Source organism: Rhinopithecus bieti, unplaced genomic scaffold, assembly GCF_001698545.2.
Source record: "Rhinopithecus bieti isolate Rb0 unplaced genomic scaffold, ASM169854v2 scaffold_6782, whole genome shotgun sequence".
NCBI lineage: Eukaryota > Metazoa > Chordata > Mammalia > Primates > Cercopithecidae > Rhinopithecus > Rhinopithecus bieti.
In genome coordinates, this window is record NW_016805866.1 from 1,762,253 (window position 1) to 1,783,993 (window position 21,741).

At 38.6% G+C, this 21,741-nt stretch overlaps 1 protein-coding gene across 2 annotated transcripts in view; it reads left to right on the forward strand.

The window, feature by feature from the left end:
- The window catches only part of TSHR (thyroid stimulating hormone receptor), a 189,123-nt gene that overhangs the window by 143,693 nt on the left and 23,689 nt on the right, over positions 1 to 21,741 (forward strand). Inside the window, exons 5-9 of one of the 2 annotated variants that reach the window (XM_017873848.1) lie at positions 2,070 to 2,144; positions 3,538 to 3,615; positions 5,310 to 5,378; positions 14,552 to 14,629; positions 14,784 to 15,121. In XM_017873848.1, coding sequence (XP_017729337.1) covers positions 2,070 to 2,144; positions 3,538 to 3,615; positions 5,310 to 5,378; positions 14,552 to 14,629; positions 14,784 to 14,853 — 370 coding nt within the window. In that variant the 3' untranslated portion in view covers positions 14,854 to 15,121. Of the gene's footprint in view, positions 1 to 2,069; positions 2,145 to 3,537; positions 3,616 to 5,309; positions 5,379 to 14,551; positions 14,630 to 14,783; positions 15,122 to 21,741 lie in introns of those variants that run through there. The other variant, XM_017873847.1, reaches the window with a different exon arrangement.

Sequence of the window (21,741 nt, forward strand, 5' to 3'; positions counted from 1 at the left end):
TTTTTTTCTGAGATGGAGTCTTGCTCTGTTGCCCAGGCTGGAGTGCAGAGGTGCGATCTTGGTTCACTGCAACCTCCGCCTCATGGGCTCAAGCAATTCTCCTGCCTCAGCCTCCTGAGTAGCTGGGATTACAGGCATGCACCACCATGCCCAGCTAATTTTTGTATTTTTAGTAGAGATGGGGTTGCACCATGTTGGCCAGGCTGGTCTCGACCTCCTGACCTCAGGGGATTCACCCACCTCATCCTCCCAAAGGGACTACAGGCATGAACCATGGCGCCTAGTCAATAGTTGCACATTGAAGAGGTGAGTGTGAGAGATGCTAGGGGAATAGAAGACACTGATGGGATATGAAGACGAAAGAATGTCTGGAAAGCCATGAAAACATATGGGACAAGACAATCACTCTTCTTATGGACTCTGAGTTTCAAATAATATAATAACCCTTTGATGTGATGATCCCCCACTCTGTGCTCTGTGGGGAACATACAGGTTTCTAAGACATTGTCCTTGCCTGCAATCTCGTTGGGGAGATGTGTATGAAATTGAAAAGTGCCCCCCCCATACAGAAGAATAATAGAAAGTGACAAAGGAGAGACATACAGTGTTTAGGGGTTGAGGTAGTTAGAGAAGACATCAGAAAGAAGACCCACAGGATGGTTTTAAGGGATTTGTTTGAGGTTTTTGAAGACTAGAAAGGTCTTGGTCTAAGTATATGGACCCACTTGACTCTTGGACCTTTTTTCCTCCTACTATTCTTCGTGAGCAGCGATTACAATTGAACTAGTTTGTTTACTGTATTTCAAATATACCTTATGGAATCTCACCTCTCTCCTTAGTTATCTGGAATGTCCCTCCCATTTGCTTGTTTTGGGACCTCTGGCTCCTGCTGCCTCTTCAAATCCTATGCCTTCTTCTCTAGAAGGAGTCAAGTCTGAATTTGCCTCAGAAAGTGTATCAATGGATATGGTTTTTCTACCAGAAGACTTTCCCTAAGCCTTACTGGGTAGTGTCTAGGTCTCACTCTATGCCATGCCAAATTCTCAAAAAAAAAAAAAAAATCTAAATAATTCAAGTAGCTGCAACACATGTTAAACCAACTAAATCTGGGAGGTATCAGGAGCCTGAGAATTTTTGTGTGCATGGTGTTTTATGCATGTCTTTTAATCTTAACATTTTTCTGCAGATGATATAAACTTCGGAAGGTGAAGACATTGTCTTTAATTGCTTTCCTTCCTTTTCTGGACACTTTCATTTTTGAAATAGAGTCTCGCTCTGTCACCCAGGCTGGAGTGCAGTGGCGTGATCTCAGCTCACTGCAACCTCTGCCTCCGAGGTTCAAGCGATTCTCATGCCTCAGCCTCCCAAGTAGCTGGGATTACAGGCATACGTCAACACACGCAGCTAATTTTTGTATTTTTAGTAGAGACAGGGTTTCGCCATGTTGGCCAGGCTAGTCTTGAATTCCTGGACTCAAGTGATCCACCCGCCTTGGCCTCCCAAAGTGTTGGGATTACAGGCGTGAGCCACCATGCAAGGCCCTCTGGACATTTTTTTTTTTTTTTATGGTACTGCTATAATGGTACTCTCAGGTCACTGCTGTAGGAAAGCTATTCTTGGCAAAATAATAGCACAATATAATGTAGAGCTTGAAAGATGAAGCTGGCTTAAAGTCATATCTTCCTGTTCCATCCTCTTCTTAGCCCTTCACAAACACACACATAATTTTTTCCAATTAAACAAAATCACACACACACACACACACACACACAAACTGAATTTATATTTCTAGTAATCACAGTTAAAACAATCTCCAGAGTATTCTAAGCCAAGCAGATGTATTGACACCGGTGGACTGGATTAATTATTGTGCGTTGGGGGAATATCATCTCATCCAACCATCAGAATTTGCCCATAGTAACTCAGATATATGGTGAAGAAGTTGGGCGTTTGACTACAGGCTGACTTCAGAACCCATGCTTTAAGCTATTACATTATTCTCCTTCCTATGTGCTGATATTTTTACCTGGATTCTATGCTTTTATTTCCTCTTTTTTCCATTAATTTAGTGGCATTTTCAACACTGGACTTAAAATGTTCCCTGACCTGACCAAAGTTTATTCCACTGATATATTCTTTATACTGTAAGTATGCACACATGCCATGTTTGACAATATTTTGTTTGTCGCTGACAAGAACTAGAATACAGTCATGGGGGTTGGTTGAAACTAAGTAAAGCAATTGTTTCAAGGAGTAAGCAGTGATCAGCTGTGACTACACTGGCATGAAGTAAGGCAAAGACTAAGAAATAACCCCTGGCTTTAGCAATGTGGGTTGTTGGTGACTCTGCCAAGAACAGTTCCAGTGGAGTGCTGGTTGGAGTGGGCTCACGGGAGATTTGGGTAGAGAGAATTAGAAAGAGTTACCATAATTAACTCCTTTGAGAGGTTTTACTATTAAAAGGAGCAGAAAATAGCTCAGTAATTGGAGGATATTGAGTCAGGAGAAAAGATTTTTTGTGTGTGTTTTTGTTTTTAAATGGAAGAAATTATGCAATGTTTCTTTGCCAATGGGAATGGTTGAATAGAAGGAATATTTTATGATAACTATGATACCTTACTTTTCATATAGTTTCAATAGTTTTTTAAATACTTTCCCCACACATGACATTTGCTCCTCTCAGTCACCTTATAAGGTATAAAACAAAGTTATTGCTTTTCCATTTATGAATGAGAAAACTGAGGAATAGAAACCTAAAGTGAGTTTGCCTGAGCAGTGTCTCAAAGGACAGTCAGGAGTGGTTACTCAAATTACTGCCTGTGACCTTTGATTGGCAGCCATGTGCCCTTTTTCAAAGCTGGTGACATGGGTCAATTGTCTTACTAATTGTATAGGAATGAAAGCACATAGGGCAGAGAGAATTACAAGTTGTGTTTGCATTAAAAAGTCACCAAAAGGTAGAATGATAAGCTTCAAACTCTTGGGGGTTTGCTAGAAAAGAAAATTGATCATACTTCTTTGCTGCAAACGAGCTCAGTTCAAAATGTAAGCAATATTCCAGAAACTAGGATGGTGTAGAAAGGTTCTCCAGGAGCCTGGCGAAGTTTGGCAAGTGAAGGACATTTTAGAAATACTCATTAAATGAAATCATTTAATCCTTTTATCCTGACCTTCTTAAAGGTCCATGCATGTAGAAAACTCTAGCTGTTGTGGACAAAGTGTTGCAGATTCAGGTGAAGCCTCTGAAATCCATCTGCCTCCCTCGAGATGAGGATTAAGTCAGGGACCTCCACCCACACCTAAAGCTCTCTCGCTTACCCCACACTTGGGCTCCAGCTGCATGTTGTCTAGGACAGCTCTCACCACCTCACCAGACCTCTGAGCCACTAGTGGTTAAGAAGGGTCAGTGAAACTTAAAAAGAAATAAGATTAAGCTATATTGTGTCCTGTTATTTATTTAAGTGCATATGTGCAGCAAGACTCCTGCTCCAGGAGGAAAACATTTTTTCATTAAGTGTTTTTGTCCTTCTCTCACAGTGAAATTACAGACAACCCTTACATGACGTCAATTCCTGTGAATGCTTTTCAGGGACTATGCAATGAAACCTTGACACTGTGAGTATTACCAGTTCTACTCCCTCCATCAACTAAATTCTATTTCGAGCCATTTTCATATGTTTACAGACCATCCAAGAGCCGTACTGCCTTATCATATATACTCTATAGAGTACAAAGTGTTTTACATAATTAAATAAGAGTATTGTCTTGTGGGATGGTACTCTGTAGACTACAAAAGAGTTTAGGTAACAAGATAAGACGATTCCATTAGGGCAGTGGTTGGTACCTGCAGGTTGGCATTCCCATTCTACAGAAGAAGAACTGGGGTTTAAGCAAATTGAAGTGATTTTACCAAGATCACTGAGTTAAAAAAATGTGGTGCCACTAAGGGCTTTAAAATTCTGCACTCACACTTTTACTCAGTAATCACAAACTGTTATTAAGTTCCTGTAAGGGAATATTACATAGAAAGCACAGTGCTGCTATAGGTCAGCATTTTTCCAGAGCTTGAATGGGGCAAAGCCCTTTAGATGGTCAAAATAGATGCTTAATTAGGGATATTCACAAAATGTTCTAAAGGAGAAGATCTAATAGAGGTATAAAGGATAAGTTAATTCTCTAAGCTGGTAGAAAATTCCTTTCTCATTGTATAAGCCACAAAGTAGAGTCAGAGCTACCTCTGCAGGATCTCCTCTCTATTTTCAGGACCACTGCCCCAGTTCAAGCCTGGTGAAGTTTTTGCCTGGATTGTCACCCCAGTTTCATTTCTCTGCTCACACTAAAGTTGGGGTGGGGGTCTTTATCAGATAAAACCTGATGAAATTACTCCCCAGAAAAATGGATCCAAGCTTCACAGAGTTCTTCTAAGGGGCTATTTTCTGAGCCATTCCTAGTTTATCAATTTGGGCCCAGTGAAGTTGCCTTGACTTCTGGGAAAAGTCGAGACTAGCCTGGGCAACATGGTGAAACCTCATTTCTACAATAAATACAAAAATCAGCCAGGCATGGTGGCACATGCCTGTAGTCCCAGCTATTTGAGAGGCTGAGGTGGGAGAATGGCTTAAGCCGAGGGATTCAAGGCTGCAGGGAGCCGTGATTGAGCCACTGTACTCCAGCCTGGGTGACAGAGTGAGAGACCCTGTCTCAAAAAAAAAAAAAAAAAAGAAAAAAAAATCCATAAGAGGACATGGTCTATCTACTTTCTTAAATTCATCTATGAGGTTTAATTCAATTCAGCCCATTACCCTTAAATATTTAATCTATGATAAGCTCGAAGGATAAAAAGATGGATAAAATACAAAGGTGAAATAACATTTAAATATTAATGAAAAAATAAAAACATGCACATTTAGATGAATGTCTTTCAAAATGTTTATCTTAAGAGACTGCAGTTGCTCCTCCACTATTGATATTGGGTTAACTGTAACCTCAAATCCCTTTTTCTGAATGTATATGGAATATTCTTTTAAAATCTTTAATGGTAACAAGTTTGTTACTCAAAGCAAATATGATTCTGAGAAAAAGCTTAAATATACTAGGAGCTAAGTCGGGAGAATGGGCATTTACACTGAGAAATATTATCTTGTTTCCAACAACTCGTACTGGAAAATTTTCTCGTGGGATACATATGTGGGACCTGAAACACCTTTATGCACATTTATGACACCAAAGAAATATAGTCCAACTCTCCAGAAACAGGCCAGCACCACTGCTCACCAGTGACTGATTTCTCTTCTCTCTGTTGGTTGTAGGAAGCTGTACAACAATGGCTTTACTTCAATCCAAGGATATGCTTTCAATGGGACAAAGCTGGATGCTGTGTAAGTCAAGGGTAGCCATGAAAACTGTCACTTCTCCTTACCCTAAGAAGAACCATCCAATGGGGCAGAATTCTGTTGAGAGATAGGTTCTACCAGAGCATCTTCCATCCCAGGGTTAGTGTGACCAATACGGAAATGAGGTCAAGGAACTTGGCAGGGGCCCACTTTAGTGGACACTTACATTAGCTCCAATGGTAAGTTCCAAAGCTTTTCTCCCTGATGTGTGTATGTGTGTGTGTGTGTGTGTGTGTGTGTGTGTGTGTAAATGTTCATCTATTATGTACATGAAGTAAAAGGGTATCTTTAATGAAGCTCAAAGCTGTTCAGAAAATAAGGTGATTTCTCTTTTAGTCCTTTCTGACATGTTTTTGGGAAAGATGTCAGTTTATATTTGATTCACTCAGAAATAGCTAAAAAATCATATCCAACTTTTGCCTTTTCAAAAAATAAATAATTCTGGGAACAGCTGAAACAGCAAACAACAGACTTTGTGTTTGATGTGTTTTATAACACTTTTTGAGTATTTCTTTACAAATGATACATTTTTTCTATTTCACCTTTTTCTATTTGTTGTTTTTTTCAAATTTACTTGCTCATTTTTGGTAGTGTTTTGTTAGGTATTCATTTTTTTAATTCTATTTTTTTCACTTTAAACATTTCATACATAGTAATTTTATATTCCAGAAGTGATCCCTGCAAAATCTGAAGGACTTGAGACTTGAAATCTGTTGTGTACAGGGCTTCTCAAACTTTCCTGGGCATCAGACCCTCTGAGGGGTCTTATCAAAATACGTAGTCTGATTCCATAGCTTTGGATTTGGCCTCAGGATTCTGTGTTTCTAACCAACTCCCAGGTGATGCCAACACTGCTGTTCATAGACCACACTTTAAGTAGCAAGGGTGAGGTCAATAAGCTGTCTAACCCTATACAGTGGCTCTGGATGGAGAAGAACATGCATGTAGATTAAGTGATTTGGGTTGATGTTCTGGTTTAGGGGTTAGGTGGTAGGTTCTGGAACAATTTCATTTTTAAGTGGTAAATGGTAAAAAAAATGTTTGCACGGAGGCAAGACTCCCTGAGTTCTATTGAAGTGAAGTCTCACTCTTTGCCAGCTTTTGTGCTTCCTACCAGTCTCTATGAAATGAAGAGTTACAGTACCATTCTCTCGATTGTCTGGTTGTGGAGTCATAATGGTTCATTTCCATTATCTTTTTTAATACATTAATTATAGGTGAAGTCTAAAAAGACTCGATAGAGTAAGGTGATACCCCCTCAAATGTATTTACAGAATTGGAGAGACCCTCCTTCCATCTTAACTTTATGATACTAACTTCTTACAATCTTTCATCTACTTTTCAATATATTTATTAGACACTTGGAATGTACCAGGCCCTGTGCCATTCACTGGGAAAACAAAGATGAACAGGAGCCATGTGCTCCCTGCCCACAATGAGCATACATTCTGGTGGGGTCAGCTCAAGGGCAGCAATATCAAAGGTCAAAGTACATTAGGGAGAAGTGTACCCAGTCCAAAATATACATCTCAGATAGAAAATAACTGAAGCCTAAATATTGAATAACATTGCCTTCCTTCTTTGGAGATACAAGCTAGATTTTTTTCTAGATTTATCCCATCGTTTTTTAAATCATTATTAAAATTAATGTTTTAGAAATGAATTACCCTGTATTCCAGGTTTCAAGTTCTTTTCCTAATCCAGCATTCTGGAAAGGTGGTATTTGATTTTAATATTGTATAAATTTCACCAAATATTTTCCTCTTTGATTCAACTATTCTAGAAAGCTATGACTCTCAGGGTGATGATCTTCAAATTCAAATTTTCTATGAATGGAGAATGGAGACTTCTTAAAATAATGAAGATAGTTTGTAGGCACTTAGGGTTTAAAGATTTCAGATGACTGTCACAGTTCTAGACAAAGAGTACATCAAAAGTTTAGTTAGCATTAAGGCAACAAAGACTCATATTAGCAAGGGTAGGGATAGGAGATAGTAGGAAATCTTCAACCAGGGAAACCAGAGCTGTTAATATGGCTCCTGAATTCAGTGTGTTCAGCTGACTCTTGCCTGAACTAAATCTGCCTTTCCAGAATGGTGGATTAGAAAAAGAACCTGAAACCTGGGATATAGGGTAATTCATTTCTAAAACATTCATTTTTCCGCAAGCAAAAGATTTTGGAGCTCAAGATAAGAATCTATGCTTCAAATTATCTGCCTGTTTTTCCTGCCATATTTAGTCATTGGAAGATATGACCCTCAAACATTATCATTTATTAAAGATAAAGAATAAAATTCAGACCTTAAGGTCCACAGGACGTCACCCCAACATGGGACACGACCACACACACCGCCACACTCACTCAGACTGTCATCATCTAGACACACTAAGGAACCTGACATGCACATCTTTGGGGTGTGGGAGGAAATTGGAATACCTGGAGAAAACCCACACAGACATGGGGAAGGTGTGCACACTTCACACAAACAGTAGCCCCAGCCTGGAAAGGATTTTTTTTTTTAATTAAAAGTAAGCAGGCTGGGCGCAGTGGCTCACGCCTGTAATCCCAGCACTTTGGGAGGCCGAGGCAGGCGGATCAGGAAGTCAGGAGATCGAGACCATCCTGGCTAACCCAGTCTCTACTAAAATACAAAAAATTAGCCAGGCATGTTGGTGGGTGTCTGTAGTCCCAGCTACTCAGGAGGCTGAGGCAGGAGAATGGCGTGAACCCAGTAGGTGGAGATTGCAGTGAGCGGAGATAGTGCCACTGCACTCCAGCCTGGGCAACAGAGCAAGACTCTGTCTCAAAGAAAAAAAAAAAAACTAAACAATAGTGAATGAAACAATATTATTAGAGGATATGCTGTATATATAGAGACTCTCTGTACCTTCACACCAGCTTTCTCCTCAGACCATATCATGGATTCTGTGGGAGGCTTAGCTGACAGCAGAGATATTCTGTCAGTGACAATGGATTTTCAATTCACTGGTGCCATGACTTACTGTCTAACTATCTCTTGAAACACAGGAAAGAAATCAGTGTACTATTTCACAATACTTTCTTGACATTTTTATGTTAAGTATTAAAGTTATTTGGAAGAGTTTAACAAATGTGGAAACTATTTCTTTGTTAAGAATCTTTTGTGTCTTGGTTTCTAAAAGTCTAGATCGGGGTCAGCAAACTTTTTCTGGGAAGAAAATATTTGGGGCTTTATGGGACATATGGTCTTAGTTGTACTACTTAAGTCTGCCTTTGTAGTGTGAAAGCAGCCATAGACAACATATAAACAAATGAGCATGGTTATGTTCCAATAAAACTTTATTTACAAAAACAAGGACAAGGCAGGATTTGACTGAAAGGTCATAGTTTGTAGACCTCTGGATAAAAGCATTCAGTGAGGATGGCTATTGTGTGGCAAAATATGTAGTCTGTTTCTCTGAATTTCTGGTAAAGGTTAAAGTGCAAGCGTGGGATCAAGATAAAAAGTATCTGGATTAAAATATTTGTCATTAGAAAGTGCAGATCCAATCATAATAGAAAACAAAGATTTTTTTCAATCAGTATTTTGAATCTAAGCTGGAAACTGCCCCTGTTGTAAAACAAGGCTCCATCATTCTACCCTAAGTTTCTGATTCCTAGTCAATAGAAATTTATTCTTTCCTAGATTTAAGCACTTCAGTAAAAGGTATCATGTAAATCCAACGTAAAATCAAAATGATGGTTGTGATAAGGAGCCCTGGGACTGGAGGAAGACAAGGATTGAGCTATAGGTGAAAGAAAGAGAGGTCAAGGTTCCATAGTAATAATAAAATAGTATTCACATTGTGTTTTTAACATAGGGATATTGCTTTTGGTCTCAGTGCTAATTGTGATTTTAAACTGAGGCAAACACATCAATCTCCTATAATTATCTTAATAGTGTTCAAGGATTGCACATGACATGTTAGCAATTTGGTGATTTATCTAGAAGTTTGTCCAGATATCATTAGGTTCTCATTTAAACAATGTGTCATCCAAAAGAGTAATCATCCCCCATCATTCCACTTCATGACAATTTACTGAAATTAGCAGATTGATCTCATTTACACTCATTTTTTAAAATGTAACTGAATAATACAATTACAGCCAAGTTGGACAAATTCCACATTGAGTGCAAGTGCTGATGCCGCAGCAGCAGTCAAGTAATTAGTTAGGATTTCATGAAAATGACGGCAGATGTGTAAAAGCACGTTGTCCTATGACTTCCTATGGTGCCAAGAACGCTGTCATCACTCAGAGGTGAAATTAATAGTAATACAAGCATCCCTTGCTCAACAGAAGTTGAACTGTACTTGGTCACAAGTTAAGTCACACATTCATTGTTTGGAATCGCTTTTGCATCCTCTTTCCACACAATCTGCATGAGGATATGTTGCTTCTCACAGAACGTCTGATTCCCTGTATCACATTTCCTTTCGTCAAACTCTAGAAACTAGCTACTATCTGACAGTAAAAATTTAGGCAGGAATAAAAATGCCATTTTGACGTGCTAAGAGCCCACCAATACACTGATTATTATAAACAGAGTCAACACAATTAATGCACTAATTAGCATCATGCATTAGCTGATTCGAAGTAAAATACCACATCTTGGCACACTGGGAAAAGACAATGATAGAGAAGATTATAGGATTAAGAAGGCTATTATTTATCATGGGTTAAGTATTTGAACAGCTTGCAGGATATACTCTAAGGCTGACTTTTCCCTCTGCCTATTGAAAGCTTGAGTATTTTCTCACGGGTTATACTTACAAACAGGTGTCCTGATTTCTGCTACAAAAGGATTTCCATAGAGCAATCCAGCTTCTCTTTAAACTAACATGAGAGGTAGGCACGGGGTCCCTTTAATTTTCTGAATTACCAACGCTGTGGGAGGAAAACATGGTTCCCCACAGAAGTGTTCCCATGAGAGTATCACGACATAATCAGGGGCCAGCCCAAGTTCCCCCTAAAGGGACTGTGGAGGCACAGGTTGAAATCCCATCTTGGAGCTGAAATGTATCCTAAAACTCCCCAGAGAGCCAAGATCAGCAGCAATAGCAAATTCTCTTGCCACGGCATCACACTCCTCTCTCTGGCATCGATCACATCTTTCTAAACCTGGTGTAGAGGGTGCCTCTTTCTAGGAGTCACCCAACAATCGGGCTTTCATTCCTTCCTCCAGCAAGTCTTTATTGAATGGCCACTATGTGCCAAGAGTGAGTCCAACAGAAAAGGGTGTACATACACACACATATTGTACACATAATATACATAATACTGAGTTTGTCAATTGAATATTTTTCTCAGCTGATTCCTCACCACCTTCATTTTGCTGACTGCATTGGTCTTCCCTAACTGTGAACTATTCACAATCTTAAATCAGGGCAGGGCTTCTTAACTCCCTGTATGGAAAAGCTGACATCTCTTTTCTCAGAAGAACTTCATTTCTTCCAACAGGTTCTCAAAGAGGAATAAGCCCCAAGCAGTGAAAATCTGTTGAACACATAGAGTGTAGCCATGTCTATCTTATTCTTAAAGGAAATACCAGTTCTTGTCTCATAAGCCCTTTCCAGTATAAATATTTAGAAACCCTGACTTTCAAAAAGTATTTCCTTTCATCTCTTACTACAAGCCTTTTGAGTCTCTTTAAAGCTACTTTATGTTCATCTTCTCCTTGCAAGTGGTAGTTTTTATTATCATTCCCCTCTAAAATAATCACTGTCTAGAGTAGGCTAACCAGAGAGCCTACCAAGATTTGTGAATGATTTATCCAAGCTGGGTACAGATGTGGATTTCAGAAGAATCAAGGTAAGTCATGGTCAAGGAATCAGTTTAACTAGACTGATAATCCCAGGAAATGTCATGTGATAAATGAGGTTGATGGAAGCACTTTCTTCCTGGATATCAAGGCTTCTGTATATGTATTTTCCCTTCCCACTCTCTTGACTTCAGGTGGAAGGCAAGAGCAGCAAGCTGAAGCAAGGTTAAAAAGCTAAATGAGGCAGCCTCAAATCTGCTGAAGGCAGAGTGATGGTTTCACTTTTAAGCATCTAATTATCTCTAAGAGGTAAAGTACCCAAACAGCCATGCTGGTTTTAGAGAGCACAGTCTCCGGAAGTGTCCGTTCATCTCCGTTCAGCTTGGCCGGGGCTCCTCGGCATCCTCCTCCTCCCCTCCTGGACTCTGGCTGGCTTTTCCAGTCTGAAGTCTTCTGCAGAGTTTCTGGTAAACTGCAATGCTTATCAACCAGGCTCTTTATCCTCAGGAGCATATTAAATATCAGATGAAAACACTGCAGAATTGGACAAGCAATAATTTAGTTTTACAATAATTTCTAATGATTAGAAAGAACAAGCTGAATTTCACTTGCAGCAGTTAGAGATGAAGAGGAAAAACTGAGATGAGTTCAACGGCTCTTACTTGATTTTCAACAGCCTGGGAACAGAATGTGATCTGCAAGCTGCATTGTCCAGAGAATACAAAAAGAGATGCAAGCCATGCAGCCCTTGTACTGAACTTAGTTGTCTTTTTACAAAATCATGCTGTTCAATATCTTCTCTGCAGTTGTTGTTTTTTTCCAAGGTGGATTTTGCCCACTCCAGGTGTCACTGACCAAAGGAATTCCATGGACATAGTGGGTTAAAGGAGAGTCCAACAATGATCAAGTGAGGACTGTGATTGAAGCCACTGGGCAGGCACAGATTGGCTGCTTAGCCAGGTCTCTGAATGTATTTGAGACTTATTGACTCTCCCTGTGTCACACTTAACAATGCCCTGAATACTGGGTCTTCAGCCCAGAAGAGGCCAAGTTTGGGCTATACCCTTGAGGTGTTTGTAAACTAGATGCCTCAAAAATCACTACTTCAGGAAGAACAGTTGGTCAAATGCCACCACACCATAAGCCAAGTCTTCTATTGTTTCACTCTTCATTATTTTTTCTTTAAAGCCATCATCTGTGTCACCCTAAGAGTTTAACACTGCCCATTTTACTGTCTTGATGAAAAAGTATATTGATTTATTTTCTACTCATTCACACATTCATCCAACAAATAGTTATAAAGATGGTGAACTTGGCACTGGGTAGACATAGAACTTTCATTCTGGTTGGGGACACAAACAATAAAGTAAACAAGTAAATAAACAAGGTAATAATTATGGATTGTGATAATGCTGTGAAAGAAATAAAGAGTGTATGGAGGCAAAATGGTAATGAGTACCTTAGATTAGGTAGTTCTCAATTTCTATTTAAGAAGAAAATTGGACTGGCGTGGTGGCTCATGCCTGTAATCCCAGCACTTTGGGAGGCCGAGTCGGGCAGATCAGTTGAGGTTAGGAGTTCGAGACCAGCCTGGCCAACATGGTGAAATCCTGTATCTACTAAAAGTACAAAAATTAGCTGGATGTGGTGGCAAGTGCCTGTAGTCCCAGTTACTCAGGAGGCTGAAGCAGAAGAATCGCCTGAACCCAGAAGATTGTAGTGAGCAGAGATCATGCCACTGCATTCCAGACTAGGCGACAGAGTGAGACTCCATCTCAAAAAAAAAAAAAGAAGAAGAAAATTGAAAGATCCAAAAATATATACCAATTTATGACATGTCATTTTGTGGAGTCCCAGCACTTATGCATCATTTAGTGATTCCCTCATCCTGCCCAGAAAGAAGAGACTTTTTCAGCACTGGTGATTGTTAACTCTTCTTCCTCCCATGGCTCCAATGAAGACTCATGCCTGGGTCCAGTTAACCAGGAGGGAAGTTTCTCTGTGAGGGCTCTGGAGAAGAAATCTTTCTGACTGAAGGCTTAATATTATTATTAACCATTACCCTTAAAAATGTTCCACCATGAAGAGCAGACCCCAGAAGCAGAATAACGGAAGCATTAGCCATATCTAAGCAGACTTTCTAAGGGTCTCTGCTATATTCCTTTGCATCAACAGGTGGCCACTCGCTGATGTTTAAGTGGACTAGGTTATGTTGTGAGTTATTCTAAATGTATAAATTGGGAGCATTTGTAACAAGGATATATATGTGCTATGCTTCTTTTTAGATAATTTTGTTGTGTAATAAAGTTATGGGGAAACGGCCAGTTTCAAAATCCTTGGACACTTTTACCCATTTGGAGGGAATTTTATTTCAAAATCACTTTGTAACTTAAATTGCTCCAAAACTATTTTACCCTCTAATGCCCGGTGTGTTTTTAAAATGGCAAGGCCAATGTGCCCATCAAAGCTCTTCCGTGGAAGGTCACAGTAATCTCAAGCCACTGGGAAGGCACAGATTGGCTGCTTTAGCATCTTAGCCAGGTCTCTGAATGCATTTGAGACTTACTGACTCTCCCGGTGTCACACTTAACAATGCCCTGGATACTGGATGTTCAGCCACTACCAGAAGAGGCCAAGTTTGGGCTATACCTGGCACAAAGAAGATTACACAGTAATCTCATAAACACTCCTCATACGCACTATTGGGTTGTCAGATCAAATACAGGCCACCCAGTAAAATTTGAACTTCAGATCAACAACAGATAACTTTTAATATAAATATTTTTTAAATTGCATGGGGAATATTTTTACTAAAAAATTATTCATTGTTTATCTGAAACTCAAATTTAACTGGCATCTTGTATTTTTATTTGCTAAATCTGACACCCTTACCCAAAGAAAAGATCTGAATCTCTGACAATCCTCAGCATCACTCACCACCCTCACCATCTTCATTCCATTCCTGATTTAAGCCTAGTCTTCTAAATTAAATGGGAATACTAATTAATACTAAGAAACAAAATTTGGTATTAAAGAGGATTGGCATTAAAAAGGACTAAAAAATACAATTGCCACTGGCCTGGAAAATAGGGAATTAAAGCAACTTTTAAGAAATTTAGGTATGCAAATTAGATCATAAACATGCTCATTTTCAAAAACTTCTGCCATAATTAATGTGTATAAACTTTATACAATTGAAACCTAGAATGTTTTAAGTGCTTAACCCAGAAGAAGATAAAGTATCTTCTAAATTCTTGAAATCAGTCAATACTATGGTCACATTTTATTCTGATATTTGTACTAATTTGGTGTGATTTCTTAAAATCACCTAATTCGTTCTCTCTCTCTCTCTCTCTCTCTCTCTCTCTCTCTCTCTAGTTACCTAAACAAGAACAAATACCTGACAGTTATTGACAAAGATGCATTTGGAGGAGTATACAGTGGACCAAGCTTGCTGTGAGTCAGACATGCAAAAGAATATTTTAGTCTTTTTTTTTTTTACTTTTTTGGAATAGATGGAGACATCAGGGGAGAACCTTATGTTCGGGGTAGAGAATGTTGCTGTCTTGGGTAAAGGCTTCTGCAAGTCCCTTTTTTCCTGGCTGTATAGGCTACCTCTTGGAAGAAAGTCCTTGTCCTTTGAGACTCAGAAGGCCCCAAGCTCCAGTATGCCATCCTGATGGCTGATAAGGCAGCCACCTTGGTGTTCATGCTCACAGGGGCTCTGTTCATGGAGCAGCTGCTGTTTGAAAAATTTTGAAATGCAAGGTCCACAACTAGATGGAAGGCACTCTAGTCTTTGCAGAGAAAATATACCTGAATGTACATTGCACAATGCCTGGCACAAAGAAGGAAGAATATAAATGATAGTTTGACTCATCTCTGGAAGAACTTACAATTATGGGGAAAGATGGAATAAAAACATTTTTTAAACAGCATGAACACATACCTATTTGTGCATTTCCTTTGATTTACACCCCCACATCCGGTCAGTGATCAGGTTCTATTGATTCTACTTCCCTGAAGCCTCTGTATCATCACCACCTTCCTCATTCCCTTGGTTTTGCCTCAGTTTAGAATCTCATCATTGAGCATCCACTTTAGTCCCTGCCAAAGTGGAACACAGCACCCTAGAGATGCACAAGATAATCTGTTAGGGGCGAGAGGAAATATTAGGGGTTCTATTTATACTTATTTTTAAATAAGAACAAATTAAGTTTTATTAATCTTTTATTTATAGATAGCCACTGTCCCTCAGGTGTCAGGTAGTGGGTGGAAGCCTCCTAAAGAAGAGTGAGCGATCCACAGTCCTGAGCACTGGGTACCTTCACTCTTTTACCTTTAACAATTTTATTTCACTTTCAGATTGAATGGACCCAGGTAAGTGCGTCTAAGGTCCTGTTCTCTTAACACATAGGCTCCATCCATATAAGAGGTCAGAGTGATCTTGAAAATCTGCTGTGCTACATGGGGGTTCACTGTTAATTCATAGCAAAGTACTTAAAAGCATTATGCATTTTTCTCTTTACAAGAAGACAAGTGGAGAAAATGTATTAACATTTTCTGTGATAAAGTCCATGTCAATAATTTTTTACCTGGAAAATATTTTCAATAACATTTTATATCAGCTTCTTCAAGATTAAGGTACTATTTCACCAAGTAATAAGAAAAGTCATTGCTTTTTGAAAGAAATGTATGCTTTAGAGAAAGACTTTGGAAACAGGTATTTGGAAACATTCACATATTATATGATTTTCCTGATTAAAAAATGATCAATGCCATAAAAATTCTGTTTGGTTCAAATCAGAAATAGAATTTTAACCTGTTTTAAATCTTTCAAATTAAGTGTGTTATTAACTAAATTGTTTCTGTCTTCCTAAGTTCAAATGCTGTAGCCTTAACCTCTAGCATCTTAGTATGTGACTGTATTTGAAGATAGAGTCTGTAAAGAGGTAATTAAATTAAAATGAGGATGTTAGGTGAGCCCTAATCCAATCTGACAGGTGGCCTCATAAGACAAGGAGATTGGGATACATAGAGAGACACCAGGGATGGGCACTCACAGAGGAAAGGCCATGTGAGGCCACATCAAGAAGGTGGCCATCTGCAAGTCAGGGAGAGAGGCCTCAGGAGAAGCCAAACTTGCTGACATTTTGATCTTGGACTTGCAGCCTCTAGAACTGTAAGAAAATACATTTCTGTTGTTTAAACCAGCCAATCTGTGGTATTTTGTTACCATAGCTCTAGCAAAGTAATACAGAGTTGTAATAGGTTTAAAATCCATGTGTATGAAATGTGAAAATGAAACACCTCCAGATCACTTTGCAAAAACAACTGATTGACATCAGAAAATATAAAATTTCATTAAAACATGTATTTAATTACTGGATTAGATTGAAAAATGAGAATCTTAGTTTAGTAAACGCAGTGAAGTCTGCTCTATTCTTGGTGAAATACCCGTCTTTGGTAATTTTTTTCAACTAGGACAGCCATTTAAACCAAAATCAAAATAAACTGAACCAAAAGCAGACTTTGAACAGCCATAGCCAAAAGGGTTAAAGATAATTTTCAAAACTAATTAAGTATATTTGATAACATTGCTTTTGCTTTTGTGAAACTTTTAAAAATATGTATTACTTATCCTCATTGCATTATTTTAAAATGTATGTTTAGTGTGTTATGGTATATATAATATAGTATTACGAAAATACATGTATAGGGTTCATGACTATTTGTATGTCAGTGGTACATACTCAGATATTTTTTACTTATTAATATGTGAGATTGAAAGAATTTGAAGACCAATAGTGTAGACCAGAACCACTCGAAGTGAGTTCATTACAAGATAAGTAGCTGTTCACGATGTACAGCAAAGCACAACTTCTTTTTTGGAGAAAGTCTTGTCATGAAAATGAAGTCAACCAAACTCAAAAATGTGTTTAATTGAAGTAGCTGGCTTACATCCAGCATACGCTTCTTATCCTTGGATTGGTGAGAAGCTATTGGCCAATGGGCACCATACTTTGAGTAGCAGTAGTCTAGATGATTAGCATCTCCAAATCCGACTCCTGCCTTTATTTAGTCTTGGTTCCTCTCAAATCCACCCTCCCCAAACCTCTTTGGGTTCACATGCAAGTAGAATCTTAAACCCAATACTGGCCTCCCATTCCCCTTAGGACAGAGGTCTTGGTGTGGTATGCAAGGCATTGCCAAAATCTTCAGCTTTGTCTTTTACACTACTTTACGCCTCTGACCAATGGTCCATCCATATCGAACCTCTTAGCTCCCTTAATTCTCCAACCTACTTATACTGTTATGCTAAACTCTTACTCTTCCTACTGTCTGGAAAACCCTGCTACAATCTTATCTTTCTGATGAGCACCTGTTGGCATTTTAATTCTGCCCTAGAGGGCAGAATTGTATTTCTACAATTCTGGTTCATATTATAATGCCCAAAACACAGTATGAGCTTAATAAATATTTGTGAAATTAATATGGTACCCAAAAAATAATTAAAGCACTCTTCTGTAAACACTATAGCATTTAAAGAGCAATCATATTTTGAAGATATTTTAGTCTGTTGTCCTCAAGCAAATGTATCCATTTCTACTTCTTTGGAAGTGGTCAAACTATCTGCTTGTACTGCCTAGAGGTTGTTTTTTATATTTATGGCAAGATTTTCTACAAGACTCTCCCACTAAGTTAAGAGTATTTGTGCAACTGCCTGAAAATGCTTTCCCTGCCTCTTGGTGGCATTCCAGGTTGTGGAAAGTGACAAAGATGAGGAGTTATACCTGGAGTTGACTCCTAGCCCCATCACTTACTAACTGTAAGACCCAAGTCTTATTTTTCTCGTCTGTCAAAACAGGATAAAGTAAACTAATAAAATTTAAATAAGAGAATAAAGGAACTAAATATATCCTCAATAATGTTAGACATTATTATGATTATTTTCACTTCTTCCTGAACTTTGACACTTCATTATTCTGATCTGTTCTAACCTCTCTGATCACTCCTTCCCCATTTCTCTCCTTAGCTCACTGCATCATTCCTCAAAATGGGGTTCCATCCTGGGTCCTGGCTCTTTCTCCTCTGTATCTTCTCCTTTGGTTAAATCATCTGCTCACAAGTATCATGAGAATGTGAATGATTTCTAAGTTTGGGGTCTCATATCTTAGTTCTTATTTGGCCATTCACCCAGCTGGAATTCTCTCCTTGCTCCCCCTCATTCCTATCCACTCCCATCAATCTGGTTAAACTCTCCCTAGCTAACCTTTGAAAATGTACAATAAGCATTTACTGATGAGGACGTGCTAAGCTTGGGATTCTTCACTGGGTGCTGTCAATAGGGGAGGGTCACTATGTTAAAGCACAGTGAGCGAAAAGCCTCATCGAGAAGGTGGCAATTCAGAAATTATCTGAAAGAAACAAAGGGGCAAACCTGGGGACAATCTGAAAAAAGCATTTTAGACAAGTGCAAAGACCCCCAGGTGAGAATATACCTGGCGTGTCTGAGGAATAGCAAGGAGGCCATTGCCGCTCAAGCAGAGTGAAGTAAACAGGGATGAAAAAAGTAAAAGCTGTGATCAAAAAGATGATAGAGTTCAGAAGCAGCTTGCGGATGGTCTTAGAGGCCATCATCAGGTCTTTTGATTTGCTCTTTAGATAGAGGGGAAGCCATAGGAGCATTTTGAGCATAGGTGTGTCACAATGTGACTCAAAGTTTCACAGGAACATGCCAGCTGTTGTGTTGAAAATAAACTGTAGAGGACCAAGTATGGAAGCAAGAAGACAACTTAGGAATATGCCAAAATAATATAGGCATGAGATGAAAGTAGCTTGCACTAAGGCAGTAGCAGTGGAGATGATGAGAAATAATCTGATCCTTACTGTATTTTTTAAGGTAAAGCCAACAGGACGTGCTGATGGATTGAATATGGTGGATGAGAGAAAGGAAGGAATCAAGGAGAACTGTAACGATTTTTGACTGAGCAGTTAGGAGAATGAGATCACCATTTCCTGAGATAGGGAAAGTTAGTTTGAGGTCCCATGATGCATGCAAGCAGGCAGTGATATATGGGGGTTCAAAAGTCACAATAGAGGTCAGGGCTAGAGATATATTTGAGACTCTTTGGAATATAGTTAGTGATGAGGGGATACAGGTATAGAGGAAATCTCAAAAAATGAATAGAATTGAGACTTCTGAACTCTCCCCACCAATGTGATTTTCCCTGATCCTTTTTTAAACAACATTAAAATGACAGTACTTGTGAGAAAATATAAATTAAAAGCATGTATTTTAATGACAAAGAGTAGGAAAGGTGATCATATAAGTGATGAGTGTCTTCAAAAACCAAGAGAGAGCTGCATGCTAAGTACTTGCATGGGGGAAATTAATAAAATGCAAGTTAATTCAAGTCACAAAATCTATGAAATATTTTATCAATTAAATCTTAAGTGTTCTGCAAATGAGAATATAGGTGACATTGAAGCTGGTTGGTCTCATTCTGCACACTCAAGCACTACTTCTTACTCATCCCAGAGAAAGACTAGAATTTTCTTTTTGTTAAAATGTCATCACCAAGACTCAAGGAGAAAAAGCACAGTTGGAGTTAGAAGGCAGGTACTGTTCTGAAAACAGGATTATATGAAAATTTACATTCTAAAATGTAAGAACAACAACCTCTTATCCACTCAACTCATAGAATATTGGCATCAGAATGTATACCCTCCAAGTAAGAGATGAGAGTACTGAGGAAGCTGACAGGCCCAAGGAAAAGAAAAAAAAAAAAAAACCTACAAAAAGAATCACTGATAGTCTCCTAAAGTCACCATAGTAATGCCCACCAGCCAATAAGCTTCCACACATAGAGCTTCCCATAGGCCTCCCTTACAAACAAAAACAGACATAGAAGAACCAGCAGACCTTTGAGGAAATCCATTGACGTGAAAAATGTCAATGTCTTATAGTTTTCGGTGTATAGAAATTTCACCTCCTTGGTTTAAATTTATTCCTATTTTTTGTTTTGTTTTGATGCCATTATAAATGGGATTGTTTTCTTTATTTCTTTTTCTGTTAGCTTATTATTTGTTTATAGAAACACAACTGATTTTTGTAGGTTGACTTTGTATCCTGTAACTTTACTGAATTCATTTCTTAGTTCTAACAGTTTTTTGGTGGAGGCTTTAGGGTTTTCTGTATAAGATAATGTCATCTGCACTCAGAGACAGTTTTCCCTCTTTCTTTAGGATTTGGATGCCTTTTATTTGTATTGCCTAATTGTTCTAACTAGAACTTCCAGTACTATGTTGAATAGAAGTGGTGACATGAAAAACAAGGACTAGAATAAACAGAAAAAGGAACTTGGAAGGAACAGAGACAATGCAAGAACCAGAAGAAAACTTTCATAAAAGTTATGACAAATATCCTCAGAGAGACAATGTTTTACATGCACAAAATAATTCCTTATACAGGAATATTCAGAAAATAATAAAAGAGCTTTGAAAATTAAAAACATGAAAGCCAAAACCAAAAAAGTAAGCAGAAGTTGTTAAAGATAAAGGGAAAAACAGCACTCAGTAAAGATGGCAAAAAAAAAAAAAAATGAAATAGAGGAAAGAAAAAATATGAAAATTACAAATTCAGGCCAGGAGGTCCACAACCCAGCTAACAAAAGTTTTAGGAAGAAAAAACAAAAACTAAAAAAGAAAACAGTGTAGCAGATTTCCCATTAATAAGGAAAATGTATTTTCAGAATAAAAAGACCCACAGAGAATCCATATGGCAGAAAAAAAAAGTGGGGAGGCATGAAGGTACATCATAACACATGAAATCGATGGGATAAAAATAATAAATTAAAGGCGTCTAGACAGAGAAATCATGTGACCTGTGCAGGCTGGAGAATCGGAATGCCATCAATTTTCTCAATGGTGACATTGAAGAAGACCATAGATAGAATACAGCTTTTGAATTCTGAAGGGAAAGTCATTTCCAAACTACCAATCAAGTATAATTGATAAAATAAAGACATTTTCTCACATGCAAAGTCTCAAAACCTTGATTTCCTATTCCTCTTTTCTTGGAGCACAAACCAGGAAAGAGAAAAATGAGGACTTTGTTAAAACAGTGATCAACACAGGAAAGAAGCAAATAGAAATCCCAGGATGACCACAAAGGTAGGTCCTAGGAGTCTTGAGAACATGACATCTACATCAGAGCTGAAGAATGAAAACTCCAAGAGGAAGGTCTTCTAGAAATAAAAGAGGGTTGGTTGGGCACGGTGGCTCATGCCTGTAATCGTAACACTTTGGAAGACGGAGACAGGCGGATCACTTGAGGTTGGGAGTTTGAGACCAGCCTGGCCAACATGGTGAAACTCCGTCTCTACTAAAAATACAAAAATTAGCCAGGCATGTTGGCACATGACTGTAGTCCCAGCTACTTGGGAGGCTGAGATAGGAGAATTGCTTGAACCCAGGCGGCAGAGGCTGCAAGTGAGCCGAGTTAGCACCACTGCACTCCAACCTGCGTGACAGAGCAAGACTCCGTACCAAAAAAAAAAAAAAAA